The following is an 18,436-nucleotide window of genomic DNA, read 5'->3' as shown; positions in this document are numbered from 1 at the left end:
GGTCATGTAGCTGCGTTCCAGCCATGAAATCGAATCAATTAAGGGAACGTGGACCAGGGGGTCTATTTCAACACAACCCTAAACCAGAAAGCAACCTTAGGAGTAAGCCTGAACTCACCCCCTCTCCCAGTGCATGGAAGGTCTATATCGAATTTATTTTCACTCACTGGCCAGTTTATTAGGTACACCACCCCGTTCATAAAGAGGGGTTGCTCCTACAGACCGCGAGTCATGTGGCCGTGGCTTGCTATATAAAGCAGGCAAACAGGCATCGAGGCTTTCGGTTATTGTTCGATTGAATGTTAGAATGGGCAAAACATGTGACTTTGAGTGTGGTATGATCGTCAGTGCCAGGCACACAGGTTTACCAAGAATGGTGCAACAAACAAAAACACATCCAGTCCGCGGCAGTCCTTTGGGCCAGAACGGCTCGTTGATGAGAGAGGTTAACAGAGAATGGTGTGGGCTACAAACCAACAAATAACGGCGCAGTACAACAGTGGTGTGCAGAATGGCATGTCGGAACGCTCAACTCGTCTATCATGGATGGGCTATTGCAGCAGGCGACCACACCGGGTTCCACGCCAATCAGCTAAAAACAAGAAGAAGCGGCTCCAGTGGGCAGGGGATCACCAATACTGGACAATTGAGCGGAAAAACATTGGCTGGTCTGATGAATCCCTGCTAGTGGCAGTGGTGTACCATCGTCCATTCTGCAACAACTGTGTGGTGCCATAGCGTCAGCATGGACCAACATCCTTGTGGAATGTTAGACTCATAGAATCCATTCCCCAAAGAATTCAGGCTGTTCTGGAGGCCAAGGAGAGTCCGATCCAGTACTGGATGGGTGTACCTAATAAATTGTGTGTGGGTGTGCGCAAGTGTATACAGTGCATTCGGTAAGGATTCAGACCCCTTGACTTGTTCACATTTTGTTACATTACAGCCTTTTTCTAAAATGGATTAAATTGTTTTTCCCCCCCATCCATCTACACACAATGACAAAGCAAAAACGGAAATGTTTACAAATTTATAAAAATAGACATATCACATTTACATAGGAATTCATACACTTTACCCAGTACTTTGTTGAAGCAGCGATTACAGCCTCGAGTCTGACACTACAAGCTTTGCACACCTGTTTTAGGACATTTACTCCTGAGGTGCTGACTTGCTGCATCCTTGACAACTGCTGTGATTATTATTATTTGACCATGCTGGTCATTTATGAACATTTGAACATCTTGGCCATGTTCTGTTATAATCTCCACCCGGCACAGCCAGAAGAAGACTGGCCACCCCTCATAGCCTGGTTTCTCTCTAGGTTTCTTCCTAGGTTTTGGCCTTTTCTAGGGAGTTTTTCCTAGCCACCATGCTTCTACACCTGCATTGCATGCTGTTTGGGGTTTTAGGCTGGGTTTCTGTACAACACTTTGAGATATCAGCTGATGTAAGAATGGCTATATAAATACATTTGATTTATATTTGATTTGATTTTAGGAGAGTCTCCCATTCTTCTCCACAGATCCTCTCAAGCTCTGTCAGGTTGGATGGAGAGTGTCGCTGCACAGATATTTTCAGGTCTCTCCAGAGATGTTAGATCGGGTTCAAGTCTGGGATCTGGCTCGGCCACTCAAGGACATTCAGAGACTTGTCCCGAAACCACTCGTGTTGTGTTGGCTGTGTGTTTAGGGTCATTGTCCTGTTGAAAGGTGAACCTTCACCCCATTCTGGGGAGCTGAGCGCTCTGGAGCAGGTTTTCATTAAGGATCTCTGTACTTTTCTCTGTTCATTTTTCTCTCGATCCTGACTAGTCTCCCAGTCCCTGCCGCTGAAAAAAATCCCCACAGCATGATGCTGCCACAACCATGCTTCACCGTAGGGATGGTGCTAGGTTTCCTCTAGACGTGACGCTTGGCTTTCAGGCCAAAGAATTCAATCTTGGTTTCATCAGACCAGAGAATCTTGTTTCTCGTGGTCTGAGAGTCTTTAGGTGCCTTTTAGCAAACTCAAAGCAGGCTGTCATGTGCCTTCTGTCTGGCTACTCTACCATAAAGGCCTGATTGGTGGGATGCTGCAGAGATGGTTGTCCTTCTGTAAGATTCTCCCATCTCCACAGAGGAACTCAAGCTCTATCAGCGTGACCATCAGGTTTTTGGTCACCTCTCTGACCAAGGCCATTCTCCCTCGATTGCCGGGCGGCCAGCTCAAAAATTCTTTCTGAAGGCACTGTATATGTGTTCATTGATGAGGATAAAAAAATGTATACATACAAAAATATAAAGGCAACAATTTGCTAAGATTGCACTGAGTTACAGTTTACACTAGGAAATCAGTCAATTGAAATGCATTCATTTGGCCCTAATCTATTGATTTCACATGACTGAGAATACAGATCGGCATCTGTTGGTCACAGTTACTTAAACAGAGGCGTTGATCAGAACCCGTCAGTATCTGGTGTGACCACCATTTGCCTCATGCAGCGCAACACATCTCCTTCATACATGTCGATCCAGAGCATCTCAGACATGCTCAATGGGAAAGGGGTATATCTAGTCAGTTGTCCAACTGAATGTATTCAACTTAAATGTGTCTTCCGCATTTAACCCAACCCAATGGGTGACATCTCTGAGTATGCAGGCCATCAAAGAACTGGGCCATTTTTAGCTGCCAGGAATTCAGCACAGGTCCTTGCGACATGGGGCTGTGCATTATCATGCTGAAACATGAGGTGATGGTGGTGGATGAATGGCACGACAATGGACCTCAGGATCTCGTCACGGTATCTCTGCATTCAAACTGCCATAGATAAAATGCAATTGTGTTTGTTTTCCGTAGCTTATGCCTGCCCATACTATAACCTCACCACCACCATGAGGCACTCTGTTCACAACGTTGACAACCGCTCACCCACAAAAATGCCATACACGGTGTCTGCCATCTGCCCGTTACAGTTGAAACCAGGATCCATTACTTCTCCAGCGTGCCAGTAGCCATCAAAGGTGAGCGTTTGCCAACTGAAGCCTATTACGACGCTGAACTGCAGTCAGGTCAAGACCCTGGTGAGGACGAAGAGCACACAGATGAGCTTCCCTGAGATGGTTTCTGACAGTTTGTGCAGAAATTTGTTTGTTGTGCAAACGCTGTCTGGGTGGCTGGTCTCAGACGATCCCGCAGGGGAAGAAGCCTGTGAAGGTCCTGGGCTGGTGTGGTTCCAAGTGGTCCGCGGTTTTGAGTTCGGTTGGACATACTGCCAACTTCTCTAAAACTATGTTGAAGGTGGCTTATGATAATGTAATGTTAATTTCTCTATCTGGCAACAGCTTTGGTGGACATTCCTGCATTCAGCATGCCAACTGCACGGTCCCTCAACTTAAGGCATCTGTGGCATTGTGTTGTGTGATACAACTGCACATTTTAGAGTGGCCTTTTATTGTCCCCAGCACAAGGTGCACCTGTGTTATGATCAGGCTGTTTAATCAGCTTCTTGACGTGTGTCTTTTCAGGAGACCAGCGCCAATAACTTGGGTGTGAGTGCTGCCTTTTTAAAATGGGGATAGCAGAGATCCCATACATGTGAGACTGGAGAACATGTTTCATGTATGGAGAGGATGTTTCAACTCTGTGGTCTCGTCATGTTGTGGTTAAATAGGTGGCCCCATGCCCTGTACGGTCTTCCTCTAGTCTACAGTATTTAACTCTGTTTCTCTCCCCCACCCCTGTTCATTCAATTCATTTGACTCCAACCTCCCTTCCCAAGTATTAAGTATTTTTATATTTTTACAAGCAGTAAATCCATGTTACTTCAAGAGTTATGATCATACACCACAAGCCAGGTACATCAGCATCAGTCGGAGAATGGGGCCTTGCTTTCGACGGCTGGAATGAAATAACCATTGCCAGCCCTCAGCGGCCACTAAAACTTCCTTATGGAACTCAATGTAGCCATCAAGAATAGTGGAGATGGTGGAAGTGCCATTGGTTGGTTGCGCCTTAAACCAAAGACATCATCAACCCTACTTTTCCAATATATGCGTCTGATTTTAACTCAAAATGACTGCTTATTCGCTCACAATAGATGATTGTGTTTTTCCTCTCTTTATTAGAGGAACAACCAGACCTGACGTTTGAATAGGGTATAGGGTCTTTTGTTTCGCTTTTTCCCCTTAGCCATTTGGATGACATTAACGTTGAATAGGGATGATTAATATATTTTGTGGTTCGATAGACATGGGCTTGGTTTTTATGAAATCTATCTGCCGCTGCACTATAAAAAACAATGGTTTTGTTCTACAATCCATTCTTAAAGATTTATTCAATTAAATCTAATTGAACGTGGGTGGTGTTCTGTTACCGGCATTAGATGTAAGCCGATTCATAAAGATTCCATAAGGAGCCATAAGGCCCCTCTCCTGCCCACTTATTCTGCCTCTCCCATATACTGTTGCCTTCCAGATGAATGTCATGATGCTCAACGTATTTCTCAAGATATGAAACCTACTGTTCCCAAGTAGTCATTTTTCATTCTAACCATTTTAGGATTTCTACCTGGGGAAAGAGACCTAGAGTAGGAGAGATTTCCACTTGTGACCACTAATTTTTTTACACTAATATTGTCATCCTCTCTGTAGTCCTTCTTGGAAACAGTCCAGAGTCTAGACCTTCCCCCGGCCACCTGGTCTCATTTTACCCTCCCACAATAGTTCAGTTCCATACTGGCTGGGTATGTGTTAAGTCCATCCACGTATTCAGTGTGGTCATCTGTATGCAGCCCGGACCTCCGGTCGGTGCTGACATGTATGACACAGACCCTGAAACACTGTCTTGATTGATGGAGTCCCCGTAGCAGGTTACCTAGAAGATGCATTGTGTCTCCTCAAACAGTCTGATATTGATCAGTGTGCTGTGCTGCTCTGGGCCCCGGGCCAATAAAAGGGCCGTGAGAGGACTCAGAGGACCAGGTATACCATTTTGCATTGGCCCAGGATAAACTACTTACCAAACTGTTCCAATCCTAGGGACACAAAGGTTTGCATTCAGGCTCTGCAGCACTGCTGAAATCAATATGGTGATAATTTACTACCTATCTGTCAATTTTATGTGTAATCTTGGCCTGTCACTGTGCTGTCAGCAGGAAATCTCTTTTTAATAGTCTATTTAAGGAGAAGCAGGGTTGTGTTTTTCTAAGTCGGTGGGGGAATGTTGATCCAGAGCTGCTTGTCTGGGTGGGGGGTGATCTTAAGAAGTGGCTGGGCGAATCGCGTGCTGCTCCGACAGAGCAAACAGGACCCCCGGCCGCAGCATGCCGGACCCTTGCAGGTGCATGGAGGTGGGGGTGTTTTTAAGAGAGGAGGGAAGACTGTTGCGGGGGGTGAGGAGTGTGGGGCTGCCAAAGCAGCCACCTGTCGTTCCGTAGTTTTTAGGACTTCCTTCTCATCCGGTATTCAGCACGGCTCCCAGTTGGCCCAGTGTGTGTCCTGTTGCCAGAAGGCCTGATTGAAACCAACTGCCAACGGGGGCTGCCATGTGTTTCGGTTGGAAGGAGGGGTTTGGAGATGGCGGTGGGATTGCAAGGCGAAACTCTGGGGAGGGAAGTAGGGGACAGGGGTGTTAGTGAGCAGGGGTGGTGGTGAGTGTTGACGGGGATGGGGGGCAACCAGAATGCTTGAAGCTCTCACATTCGGCACAGCTAAGAGATGAGATGTCTAGACTGTTTGATTTCTCCTTCGCCCGGGCCCGGGTTCCCCCACTCTCTTTCCCCTGTCAGAGCTTCAGAGTTTCTACGGAGACTGGGGTTATAAAAATTATTTTACGGCTCTGGGTGTACTAGGAAGAAAATGAGGAAGAGAGGAGTGTGGCAGAAGATCTGCCCTCACCTAGACTCCCTTCTCTCTTTATCCTCTCTACCTCTTTCCTCAATCTATCTACTCTGGCAATGCCTGAAAATATGCGTTTTCCCATTAAAACCTATGAATCTTTCTGTGGCTTGTAGAAGGTTTTTGTGGTGGCCGTGGGGAAAGAAAATTAACGGAATTGACATCACTGGTATGTTGGCGTTTACAGTTAGTTGCGAAATCTGCTGCGTTCTCTAAGGCACAAGCAAGGGATTTCCTCGCTCTCTTTACCCGATGGCTTTCTCTTTTGTCATAATACCTGTGGGCTGCAGTGGTGGGGAGGGGAAGGAAAGCTTCAGGGCATCATTTGATATTTAATTTTCAATAAATAAAGATTTTCTCTGAATGATGTACCGGATGCTTTTGCCCAGGTGGAAAACCCATTTTGGAAAAACCTGGACGTGCTCAGTCGGAATGCAAAGTTTCCACAGGCTGTACTCACTCCCAAGGTTAAACCGCATGTACGAGGATCCTTCAGAATATTTATTTATCAAGTTAGCGTGGCGTGTGGACCTCGCTGCACCGTGGCCCGACAGCTGTGGCGAGCTGACGTTACACTCCGCCTCACTGAATGAGGGCCTGACTTCGTCGCGACCTCTCAGAAATTGTGGATTTGCTATTTTGCAAAATAACAAACAATTTATTATTAGCCCTGGTTCATACAGTAGTACCATACGACATAAGACGTTAGAAATGTAAAAAGTGTGAAGAGGAAGTTCGTTGGGGAGGAACCCCTGGTTTCCGGGTCTCCAGATGCATTGTAAGCTCCGTCAGACGAGTTCCTCTTCTAAGGGTCTTCTGCGTCGCAACGATATGGTTTCTGCATCCCACAGCCACCATCCATCCCCCGGTGGTTAGCCCTAGTCTTGTGTAGGGTGATCTACCGTCCCCTGGCCCCCCTCACGGTCATCCTCTCATTGGGCTTGACTGGAGTGGAGCACTTCTACAGACCAGACATGAGTCTCCATTGGCTGGCTGGCGTCTGCTCACCGCTAACCATTCCATATGCCTGAATGGGACCCATAGGGACTGAAGAGACAGACCGACCAACATCACCATTTCCAACACTATAGGTAGTTTACCCTGATTCACTGTCCCCATAGCCATACTGAGATGGTACTTTCTGGTGTTAATCTGTACGGTGGGTTTCACATCACTTGTTGTGTGGTGGTCGAGACAGCAAAGCAAGACATTACCTCTGTACTCTCGCTCTTTGCAAGACACAGAGGAACAGACAGTATTTTTACTTGGAATTGTAATAGGTAAAAAACATGTTCGTTTAACCTTGAAATAGTCAAATTCTGCTGCCCATCCATTTGCATTCACGTCCCAGTGTTGATCTCACAATCTGGGTTGGAGTGAATTCCAAATTTCCCTATACTAAGGAACATTGGCATCCTCTTAATTCAAATTTCAGCATTTTACGCAAATCCTGTATTCTTCTTGAAAGAGAAGTTTTTCTATGACCAAGTCACTGATCTGACACAGTAATTTGTTCCTTATCAACAGAACACTTGAGTTCATGGTTATAGTGTACAGTTTAAACATTACATGGCAAATATTTTAGTTTCCATTAGAAATAGAGGTTAGTGGGTTTGTCCACGTTGTCGTGAATGAAAGGAAAAAGAGCAGCTAGCCTCGCTCCCAGCGGTTGTGAACATTTCCACATTTGGTTTCCACCGCTGCCTGTGACAGGGCTGATGGGTGAGTGTGATAGCAAGGGCCAACCATGAGACCGGGCCCCAGCAGGAGGCAGCCCTGGTGGGGGGGAAAGGGAGAAGGGGGTGGCCTGAAGGTCAGGGAGTAGTGGACACACAAGTTCTCTCTGGCCGAGAGAGGAACAGTGTTTGGGTTAGCTAAAATGCAAATGTCTATTTGACAAGCTGTATCCCACCTAGACATGACCAGGGACAGGGGGAGTAATTCCAGAGGTGTGCAGGATTCCTTTTCCTACCAGACAGGTTGGTCGGGTCTGGGGGACAGTGTTGGGGCTGCGGGGACAGTGTGGTGGCTGGGAAGGGAATGATCTGGGCCGGGGGACAGCGTGGGGGCTGGGTGGAGAATGGTCTGGGCCGGGGAACAGCGTGGGGGCTGGGTGGAGAATGGTCTGGGCCGGGGGACAGCGTGGGGGCTGGGTGGAGAATGGTCTGGGCCGGGGGACAGCGTGGGGGCTGGGTGGAGAATGGTCTGGGCAGGGGGACAGCGTGGGGGCTGGGTGGAGAATGGTCTGGGCTGAGTGACAGGCTGCGGCAGGCAGCCAGGAGCCCTGTACCTGCAGATCCAAACATCCCCAGCTGAGCCTCGCAGCTGCTCCTTAAAAGGTCCCGACCGACGAGGGCCTGCCATACACCCAAACTCAGCCGCAACCGACGCTGCCCAAACTCATCCCTGGAACCCTCCCCCTCAGTGTGTTCGTAGTAAGCGACTGTCTCTACAGAATGTCTTAGCTGTACTCTTCAAAGCACTGAATAGAATACTGCATATATCATCTGGCTGATTCTGAAAAAAAACAAGTTTTGTAATTTGAGTTGAAGCCTTTACTGGCCACCTTTTTTTTGTTGGTCACAATTGACTGAGTTCAATCGTTGCAATATGAGATTTCTTGTGAATATGGAAGAAACTAGATGCTGTCTCAAATCGACAGTCCCTTTTTTAGTTACATCTCTAGTAAATAAAGGGTTTGAGTGAACAGCTGTGTGTGTGAGTAATGAGGTGTGGTAAAGATGGTAATCTAGCTGGACAGCGCGAGATGATCAACTTGTGGTTTGTTCCTTATCACACCTCACTGTGTTTTTATAGCTGTTTGTACACCTGATTTGGTCATCATCAGAAACCTCGGAAATAAAACTGGAAGAAATATCATATTTATCAGCAGACTGAAAAACACATTGAAATTTAAGTACTTTCTTTTTCACTGGTAATTGCAAAATAACAATAAAATGAAAAAATCTTACCTGTTTGAAATAAACTTAATTAATTCATAAGCATATTTATTTAGACATGAATTTGAACAGATTCTTACAAATATTGTACAGAACATCAAATGACATAAGACACAATGCTGAGGATTTATCTTCAGGAGAAAGGCAGTTGTCTGTCGGGGTAGAAACTCCCTGACCACAAAGTTACATTTGAAGGGAAAGCTGTGTTATATATTTGGCTTGTGGAATAGTTCGCTTACTTTCCGGCAAGTAGCCTGATACAGTCAACCATGGGTTCCAGTTTTGCCTGCCCTTGTCCATTACAACCCCCCTTACCACAGCCCTTTTAGTTCCACCGTGGCTCATCTGAGTCCTGACTGTCTGGGTGTCTGTCTCATGCAGAGAGGGTTGTGGTCATTACGTTTCATATGCAGACGTTCTCAGGTAAACAAAAGATGAGAGCAAAGTTATTTTTGTGTGTTTCTTTTTCATCTCCCTGTTCAAGTCTTTGAGAGATCATGGAATGGAGAAGTGTTGAATGTTTTTTAGAGGGATAATTATTCTCGATCTCCTCTTTGAATCTGGGCATGCTTCCATTGTCCAAGAAGTTCCACAGTCTCTTTCGATCCAAAAATGATTACCTCGTCAGAAACTACACTTAGCATCTCAGTTCAGATTTTTTTTTTGGGGGGGGGGTTATAATTAAATACAGGTTTTGATTTATGTACACCTTTAAGAATGTCACGTTTCTGGTCCACAGTTCTGGTTCATATGTTGTGCTCATCAATTCAGTTTCTTCCCTCTGTCGTCCTCCAGATATTAACTTCTTAGAGCAGTTTTCCTGTCTCTGTCTTTGCTCTGAAAGAAAGAGGGAAAAAAAGTTAACATTTTCTAGTAGGCTATTAATAGTAAAAAAAAAGACTAAACACTTTGTGAAAATACATTTCCAAGACGGATTCTATCCCAATCTTAACTATTTTACAATGCTTCTTATTGATGAGGTAGCATAAGTAAAGGAAAATAAAATAGTTTGTCTGACATTAACCCTTTGAGTGAGTGCGCTGCTCTCGCCTGTCAGACTAGTTCTATTCTTCTAACCCACTGGTCCAGCCTGCAGTGGAGGCTGCCTGGAGGCCTTTGTAGACTGGGGATGTGTGAAGTCTGTGTGGACTGGGGAGGTATGATGTCGACTGGTCTGGGGCTTGTGGGCTGTAGCATGGCCATGGGGGAGGCTCATGTTTTCTCCTCTCACCATACACTGAGTGGCAGAACTAGCATTAGGACACCTGGCTCACATTGTGCTCCCTACGGATTAACCCAGAGACCGGGAGACCAGGCCATGGAATGCCATCGTTTCCACGGCTATGTCTGACGTAGGCAGGCCCAGGCGCCCTGTCAAAACACTCGTCTCCAATTGATGAGGTCAGACGGTCTCTTGAAAACGGGCCAGGAACTTTTTTTATTTTCTTTGGTTTATTGTTTTTGTTCAGTGCCACTTTAAAGTCCCATTCGTCGGCTCCAGGGATCACTTACACCCGACTAATATGATTTTTGTTTAACATTTGTTTTTCATATCCTGTATAACACATTGTAAAGATGTATAGGGCTAATTCCACAGCAGCTGGAACCAAATGTGAAGGCTTTTTTGATTGAACTCACACCTTCTTTCTTTTCTTTTTAAAGCATCTAATTACATGGGAAGGATTTAGTTGTTTTTATAAACATATCACAACATATTACATTTCCACAGACACAGAAGCCGATGTGTGTTTTTATTCTCTCCTCAGGCTTCATTCTTTAGGCAAATATTTGGTTTGGTTTTGGCCGGACAGGTAACGTTGGCAGATTGGTTCAAGATTACAATGGAGGCACTTGTCAGCTTTGTGTGTGTGTGTGTGTGTGTGTGCACGCGCAGGGGTGCGTGGATTTTCAGACGTAACTTGAGCCCTAACGGAAGATTAATCTGTTTGGGTTATTAAATGCAGCCTGCTTTCCTTCTGATTATCCTAACTATTCTGAGCGTGGGTTCTTTACACCCTGTTTTGTCTGTGGACAAAAGTTGGACACAATATTACATATTCTAGAATAACTTGTTAAACAGGTGTTTGTAGGTGTGAAGTAAAAAATGTCTAGGTTTTTAATCACACGGTTAAGGTTTATATTACAGTTGGACAATAGTATTTTAGATTAAAATGAAATATTAAGTTACAAAAATATTCAACTAAGTGTTATTTTTAATTCTAGCATGCTTCTCAGCATACTGTTAGTTCACACTGGGTAATTTCATAATGTGTCACATGTTCACACTGATAGACTCCTGTTGCAGGGAAAAGCTTTAGTAACTTCTGTATGGCTGTAATGAAGGAACTCGAGATAATTACATAAAAAATGAGCGATGTGGCTGCTTGGCTAGTGCACAGCTTTGGGACTGGCCTCTGAGGCTGTCTATACTCAATTAGTAATCTGTTGGGTTAACCCCAGCACCAGTACACAGAGGAAGCTCGCCAAGTTCTTTCCCTGCTCTCCTAGAAACTGCTGCTGCACACGTACTGTCCATTTGACTAGGGGTCGTCTGCTCCTGTGCGTCCTGTTATGCAATCCCCCTGCCATCCTTCATAACCCCTGTCTTCACCTGCTACAGCTATTAGGGAGAAAGAATGCTCCCTTCCTAATGGACTGTGCTGAGCAGCCCCCAACGAAAGAGGGAGCTGGGGGGGGGGTGGAACCTCAAATGTGGTTAATTTTTGTCCTGCTCTGTCTTATGTCGTCATAATGGGGCTTTAGTTGAAGTGCACTTTTACACAGTTGATTTGCTGTCAATAGAAATGTAAAACGTTTCATGATGGTGGGTGTGTGTGTGGGGGGGGTGTATGTGCGTGCATGAGATGTCTAGCTTGACTGTTACGTAGAAAATTATTTATTCCACTCCAAGCAAGGTAGAGCTGTGCCAGATGGATACAATTTTGGACTGGAAAATGTGATAAGATCACACACTTACCAACACATACACACATCTGTAAGCAAATCATTTCTGTGTGTGTCCACATAAATTGGCCTCTGACTTCAGTGGCAGGAAAAAACTTGAAAAACAATAGAGAATTCCGAGTGAATTGACGGTCTCTCTCTGATGATGTCAAATCTGTGATCTGACTACTGATCCAATGAGTAGTAGGCTAGAAAAGAGCACCATGGGAGCACTGATTGGTTGATTGAGTCCAACACAAGTACAGTATGCTAATTGATCAATGAAGCGTTTTATCATCTTTCCTACACTTCCGAATGCTTGTGAATGTTCTAGATCGCACAACTCTCCTGTTCTTTTCAATCATCCTGTTCTCAATTTGTTCTCTGTCTGAATTGGAAACATTTTGACGTGTGTTCTACAGTACCTCAATGTGTTTCCTTTTTATTTTCCTCTTTCTTTAGCAACAATAAAGCAATGAGTCTTGGCTGAGCAATGCTTTTCACGGAGTAATGAGCGCTAAGTATGGGTAAAGAGAGCAGTGCGGTTTGGAGTGGGTCGCTTTCGCCTCTTAAAGCCTCGACTACAAAGCCGAAGCCCAATCTGTTTCGAATATCGGCCCAGCTCAGGCCTCCTATAGACAGGCCTTTAATTCAGGAGAAAAAAACTTAAACAGCCATTATCTCATTTGCTGGTTTATTCTGCCTTGCTAAAATCAATGAAATGGACGAATAGGATTGCTTCCAGTCGGGCGAATGTCCATTAGTCTCTTTTTATTGTTATTAATTGTATGACTCCTGCATCTCTGTTTCCTTCATGGTCTTTTAAAGAGCCCCTTTGTAGCAGTGAATATGTCTAGGAAACATTACTAATAGGCGTTTACTTGAATCCGTTTTTGATTTGAAGCGTTATTCGCTCCTTGGTGATGCTATAACAAGGTTGATCCAGATCTTGTTCACGGTGAGCTTGTGCTATTACACTTGAAAGTTGAGCATATCTTTCTCTTAGATTTGTCCAGAGGTCAGGAGTTTTGACTCTCCAGACATGTTAATATATTAATGATGGCAGTGTAACACATCTACTGTGCAGCTCTGTGTTCTGCTATTGAACATCTCTAGTGATGGTGTGTGTGGTGCAGAATGAGAGTCATTATATCGTATTCATGATTTATTTAGGAAGCCAGAGGTCTGAGATGCAGCGAGGCAGGTTGTGGGTGTGTGTGTGTGTGTGTGTGGTTGACAGTGTTATTAATTGGAGCCCTAGGAAGAGCCTTAGGTCAACACAGGATGCGTGTGTAAATCGCTCAGGATGGCTCACTGACAGATTGGGGAATAGAGCAGATGTTCCCAGAATGCTTTTGATCAGAGCACGGAGAGGTAAGTAGGTGTTTTCATGTTTTGGTGTTGGAGTCGTGGTACATCTTGTTATTGGAGTCGTGGTACGTCTTGGTATTGGAGTCGTGGTACGTCTTGGTATTGTGTTGTTTGCTCCACTAGGAGTTAAAAGGAGTAAGTCCAGTAGGTCATTTTAGAGTTTAATCACTTAAAACGCATTCTGTTCTATATACATTGTTGACTCCAGGCTTTTTCCTTTCCTCTGTGCTTTTTTCAATGAAATGAATTTTGGACAGTCTTCATGTTTTCTGAGGGAATAATACATATTGTGGTGGTGAAATGTAGTACCTAACCGAAAATGTCCCAGTGTCATGGTTGACTCTTAATTGTTAAGAGCATGTGGTATATTCCAAGTTTGAAAGCTGCTTTGCTCTTGTGAGGTGAAATGACAGTTTCCCCCTCTCTGTTTTTTGGTTTTGTGTTGTATTTCTCATGGCTGGAGCGTGATTTACGCTTTTATTTTTAATGCGACGTGGTGTTGGCTTTATGAGCCAGAGTCTGCCCAGGCGTATGCTGAGGAAGAGCAGAGGACAAGGAGAGAGCGAGAGAGGGATAGATGGTGTGTTTGTATTTGGTGTGACACTTCCTTGATTAGGCTAAATTCTGTTTGCCCACGATACAGTTGGTCCCTAACTTCTCAGACCAAATAGACAATGGGACGTGCTACTGAATACAGGAAGCAAATTGAGACGTCTGAGAAAATTATCTCTGAGAGCTGGGGATTTGGGTCTTACTACTGAGAGGTTTAGTTGAAGCTGGACAACTGGGCATCCTTATCTGTCGCTGTGTCTCTGTCTGAGCACTGAGGGGCTGCTCTCTTACCCTTGAGTACAGCGGAGTGCATAGGATTCCCTTTATTCACCTCGCAAGAACAGATGATCCTAAATACATAAGGGAATAATAGATGTAGTTTTCTTGTCTAAGGGTAGCGTAAGTTTGAAGCTTTTCAATCTTTTATTTGAAATCACTTAGGCTATAAGAATCATATAGCAAGGAGCCATCCAGCATGGTACTCCCTAAACAAAACGCCTTCTAATTGGATAATGCTTTACTTTAGTGCAAGGTTTCTGCATCTCTGTCGTGGGGCCCACCCCGAGTGCACGTTTTGGTTTTTGCCCTAGCACTACACAGCTGATTCCAATAATGAAGGCTTGATGATGAGTTGGTTATTGGAATCAGCTGTGTAGTGCTAGGGCAAAAACCAAAACGTGCACCCAGGGTGGGCGCCACGACCGAGTTTGGGGAACCCTGCTTTAGTGGTTGGAGTTGTGGTGTTTTGTATCCTACTTGAGGCACAATGGCATATGCATGGTGTGGACGGCTGGGACAGACTAACTCACCATTTTCCTTTGGTTGCTGAGGCAGAATGTGCAGATCTGTTTAGGCTGGGAGTTCTCTGCGTCGTGGGCCGGGGATCCATGCTGATGTAAATAGTGGGCAGAGGAGGTCGCTCCAGCATGGCATGGCTGCCCGTCCCCGCATGTCTCCCCGACCAGCAGCACGTTGCCCAGGTGGGAGATGTAGCTGGACGCCAGCCGCAGCGTCTCGATCTTAGACAGCTTCCTGTCGGCTGGCTCGGTGGGGATGAGGGTCCGCAGGGCAGTGAAGGCCGTGTTCACGCTGTTGGTGCGGTCCCGTTCCCGCGCGTTGGCTGCATTGCGCTGCCGCGGCAGCCCAGTCGTCGGAGAGATGGAGCCGTCCTGCGAGAGCAGCATCTGAGGCGGGAGCTGACCCCCTCCCAGACGCCCTGCTCCAGCACTGCCCGGCTTCCGTTTGCGGCCCCCAACTTTGATGTCATAGCCTCTGGCGTCCAGCCTGAAGGAGCGGTCGTCCGAACCCGAGCTTTCGCTTCCATTCTCCTCGTCCTCGGACAACATGGAGATGTCTGAGTATAGGTACCGGTTGGGCGCCGGCCGCACCATGGCGAAGGACATGGTCACTGTGCTCTGCAGTTCCAACAGTCAACTAGCTCTATCTCTACTCGGGGCTTTGTTTACTGCTGTGACACCTGGACATGCATGTATAGTTCAATGATCACACGGGAAAAAAGTAACAAGTGTTACCTCAGTATCTCTCTCTAAATCCTTTGACTCCGATGCACTCCAATCCAGTATGGCGTGGTTCCTCTGTCAATAAAGTCCCATGTGGAGTTTTAACTTTCCTTTCTCTAGGTGAGAAACCAAATGGAGGAATGTCAGGTCCCACTGTGTTTCTCAGATCCTCTCAGGATACTATTTGTCTCTCTCTCTCGTTCTCTCTTTCTTGCTCTCTCCTCTCAGATCCACGTCTGCGTGGCTCCCTCAGCTCGGCTCCACGTCTGTCCCTTGCACTTTCTCTCTCTCTTTTACACTCTCTCTCTCCCAGTGCTCAGATCCACATGTGGTTTCTGTCTGAGAGGTTCGTATGGTTAGGCTTTATAGCCAGTGGGAGTGTCTGGTGCTACCCCCCCCCTCTCCCTCCTTCCCTTCTTTTCTCCCTCTCTCCCTCCTTCACTCCGTATGCAAATGTCCCAGCTGGCTGTGGGAGCTTGGAGAGGGAGGGAGTCCAGCACAGTGTGGATCTACTATCTGCTACTATCTGCTTCCTTATTTAACCCGACTCTGTAAAAGCCATGGAAAGAAGCTTCCGGAAACCATTGTGTGAAAGAGGGAGTCTTTTTGTTGAAGCCCGGCTGCTCTGGGCGCTCTCTATTACTGATTAATTGTGTAAACTAGACGCACACAAACACTACGGGCGACCCATAAAACTCCTGCAAAGTTAAAGACCAATTAAATGTCAGCGGTTCAAAATGGGGAACCCCGTTTCTCATCTTTTTATTTTTCCAAATTTGTGGCATAACCCCTAATTTAACGCCAGTGCAGTCAAGCTGGGAGGTGAAGGCTCTTACTTAGCTAGAACATGTAACATCATCCCACTCTTCCTCATCAGTGTTTCCCACCCAATGACCGTGTGATTCTTCAGAGGTTTACTTGGGAGTTTAGGACTAACCCCCACAACAAGACTGATGCTGTCATGGTGTCTACATTGGTTCCATCACTCTGGGGAGTGAGTTGTCTTTCACTTTCCTGTTCCTCCTTTAACCCAGACTGGATCCATTTAGTCATGCTGCTTGAACCAAAAAGAAACTAAATGTGGTCCAGAGGGACAATACGTCAGGTAGCTAGTTTAGCACCTGTTTGTCACTGAATCATCCTGTGGCAGAAAGACAAATGGAAGAACCGTTCTCAAGACTCTGTTAGGTTTGCAGATCCAGTGTATGACAGATGTTGGCCTTACTGTTTGTGTTATTGGATGTTGACGCATCGACAACGCTTGATGTTTCCACATTACGGAAAGCGACTTGATCTCCCTTAAGTCAATTCTTAATGTTCAGGAAGCCCCAGAGAGAGTTTCTGTTGACGGTGATATATGTTCTCTGTGCCTGACACCAGACGGGCACTAAACAGATTGTTCTTCTAGCATGAAGATGGTCAATTACTCAGTGCTGTACATAACGTTTACATTCAGACTGGGACAGCGTGTCAGGGTTGACAGGGTAATTCTCATAGGTTTAGAAAATGTTTGTTACCAAACATTAACTTTGGATGTGCCCAATATTTTCTAACTATTTCCCAGGGGTATCAGCAACGTGCTTTTAATTGGTTGAAAGAATATTCAACTAATTTCACTGGCCACGTGCAATTACCTATGAAGTCCTTCAAATGACAAACCAAATATTCTAATCCCGACTGAAAATTCTAAAATGTGTGACCAGTCCTCTATTCCTCTCTTTATACTTCTAATTCATCATCTTTATACCGGTACGTCAGATCATTTAATGATGTGGTCGTCTTTTGGTCCCTCCCTGGTTTGAACCGATCGAGCCTGTAACGTTAGCCTCTTCCTAATGATGTGACTAGGAGTCTAACAGGCCCATAGAGTACAGGCCATTTCCAGGAAGGATGTCGGCATGGAGCTCCTGTCTATTTCTCTTGTCATCTTCTCCATTAGTTAGAATTGGGACTGGAGGACCGTCCCATACTGGTTGGACTCCTACTAAGCGTACAATATAGCCCTCCTGTAAATAACCATACATTTTAAATATTACTTTTTATAAATGTGATTAGGTTTAGTTAAGATGTCACAAAATAGCCTTGTTAGCATTTTGGCTAATACTATAGTTAATTGTTTTCTCAATGTCACTGGTAAGTGAACTCGTCTTAACAAGGTTGGGACATAAAATGGCATATTTAAAGCTTGCACGTTCTTATCCACGTATGAATTCTTTGAGATCTTGTCTATTTTAATAGATGGAAGGAAAAGTCCTTGATTCTTTATTATAATGAAATGGCATGTTTGGATTTGTTTTATTTGCAGCATTAAATCATTAGTGAGATTATAAATGCGATAGTGAAATAATGTTTTCCTCAAGTCAAAACATGTCCTCCGATTATCTTCTTCCAAATACACTTTTCCTCCTCTTATTCTTTCTCGGTCGACGCAATTGGATTAAAATCTTGAGTTGTCTGAATTCATTTTTATTTCCTTGTGAAACCAATTTTGAAATAGGATGGATTTAACAGTCGTGTTTTATAATGCTCTTAGCAGACCAAGTATACATTTGCCCTCAACAGCTAAAATGCACTCATTAGACTTATTCCATATAGATATGTGTAAGTCAATGACACTTATTTGTCCTTTCTCACTCCATGCAATGGATTTTATTGACAGCGACATGTTGGACAGTGGGTCCCCAAACAAGCAAGGCTGTAAATCACCTCAGTTTTGTACACACATTTTTCAGTGCTAAATGTTTGATTATTTTTACAGTAAAGAGATGGATACCATTTATTCAGAATGCTGGATGCATCTTTTAATCCTCTTGATGGATTCAGTGTTTGGAAATGGCAGTCGATGAACTAGGCTGCATTATGTCAAATGCATCTGGTCTGACTACAGTCAACTGTACTATATGATTCATGACTAACTCAGTTCAGAAGTTTCTCTTTTGAAATACAATCCATGATCTCTTCTTAGGGTTGAGCTAATGCCCACCTTTCCTTGCTATTACAGACGGCAGGCCATTTATCTGGCAGCAGTTAATTAACAATGGGAGGAATCGGCTCATAACATGACAGCATTCATTAAGAGGTTCCTCTTCTTCAGATGTCTCGTTTTGTTACCTCATAAATGCTGACATGGAGAGTAACAGATGACGATGCTTGTTATCTTCCTGTCAGAGCGGCCAGCCCACTCCTTCCTCCCACCTTATAGGGGAAATGCATC

General features: G+C 45.0%; 2 protein-coding genes across 3 annotated transcripts in view; one reads left to right on the top strand and one right to left on the bottom strand.

Moving 5' to 3' along the window:
• Positions 1-18,436, top strand: part of bop1 (BOP1 ribosomal biogenesis factor) — a 135,013-nt gene that overhangs the window by 45,616 nt on the left and 70,961 nt on the right. The window lies entirely within an intron of this gene.
• On the bottom strand, positions 9,484-15,566 carry scxa (scleraxis bHLH transcription factor a). The gene is made up of 2 exons (XM_024395404.2): positions 14,512-15,566; positions 9,484-9,673 (listed from the first exon to the last, which is right to left on the bottom strand). The coding sequence occupies exons 1-2, from the start codon at positions 15,103-15,105 to the stop codon at positions 9,635-9,637; spliced, it is 633 nt and encodes a 210-aa protein (XP_024251172.1). The 5' UTR covers positions 15,106-15,566; the 3' UTR covers positions 9,484-9,634.

Source organism: Oncorhynchus tshawytscha, linkage group LG31 (assembly GCF_018296145.1).
Source record: "Oncorhynchus tshawytscha isolate Ot180627B linkage group LG31, Otsh_v2.0, whole genome shotgun sequence".
NCBI classification, from domain to species: Eukaryota; Metazoa; Chordata; class Actinopteri; order Salmoniformes; family Salmonidae; genus Oncorhynchus; species Oncorhynchus tshawytscha.
This window is presented reverse-complemented; position numbering and strand designations above follow the sequence as displayed.

Coding starts and splice junctions, on each gene's coding strand:
- scxa (XM_024395404.2), bottom strand. CDS start 15,105: ATGTCCTTCGCCATGGTGCGGCCGGCGCCCAACCGGTACCTATACTCA. Junction 9,674..14,511: donor TCAGCAACCAAAGGAAAATG/GTGAGTTAGTCT, acceptor TCTTTCTTTCAG/AGCAAAGACAGAGACAGGAA.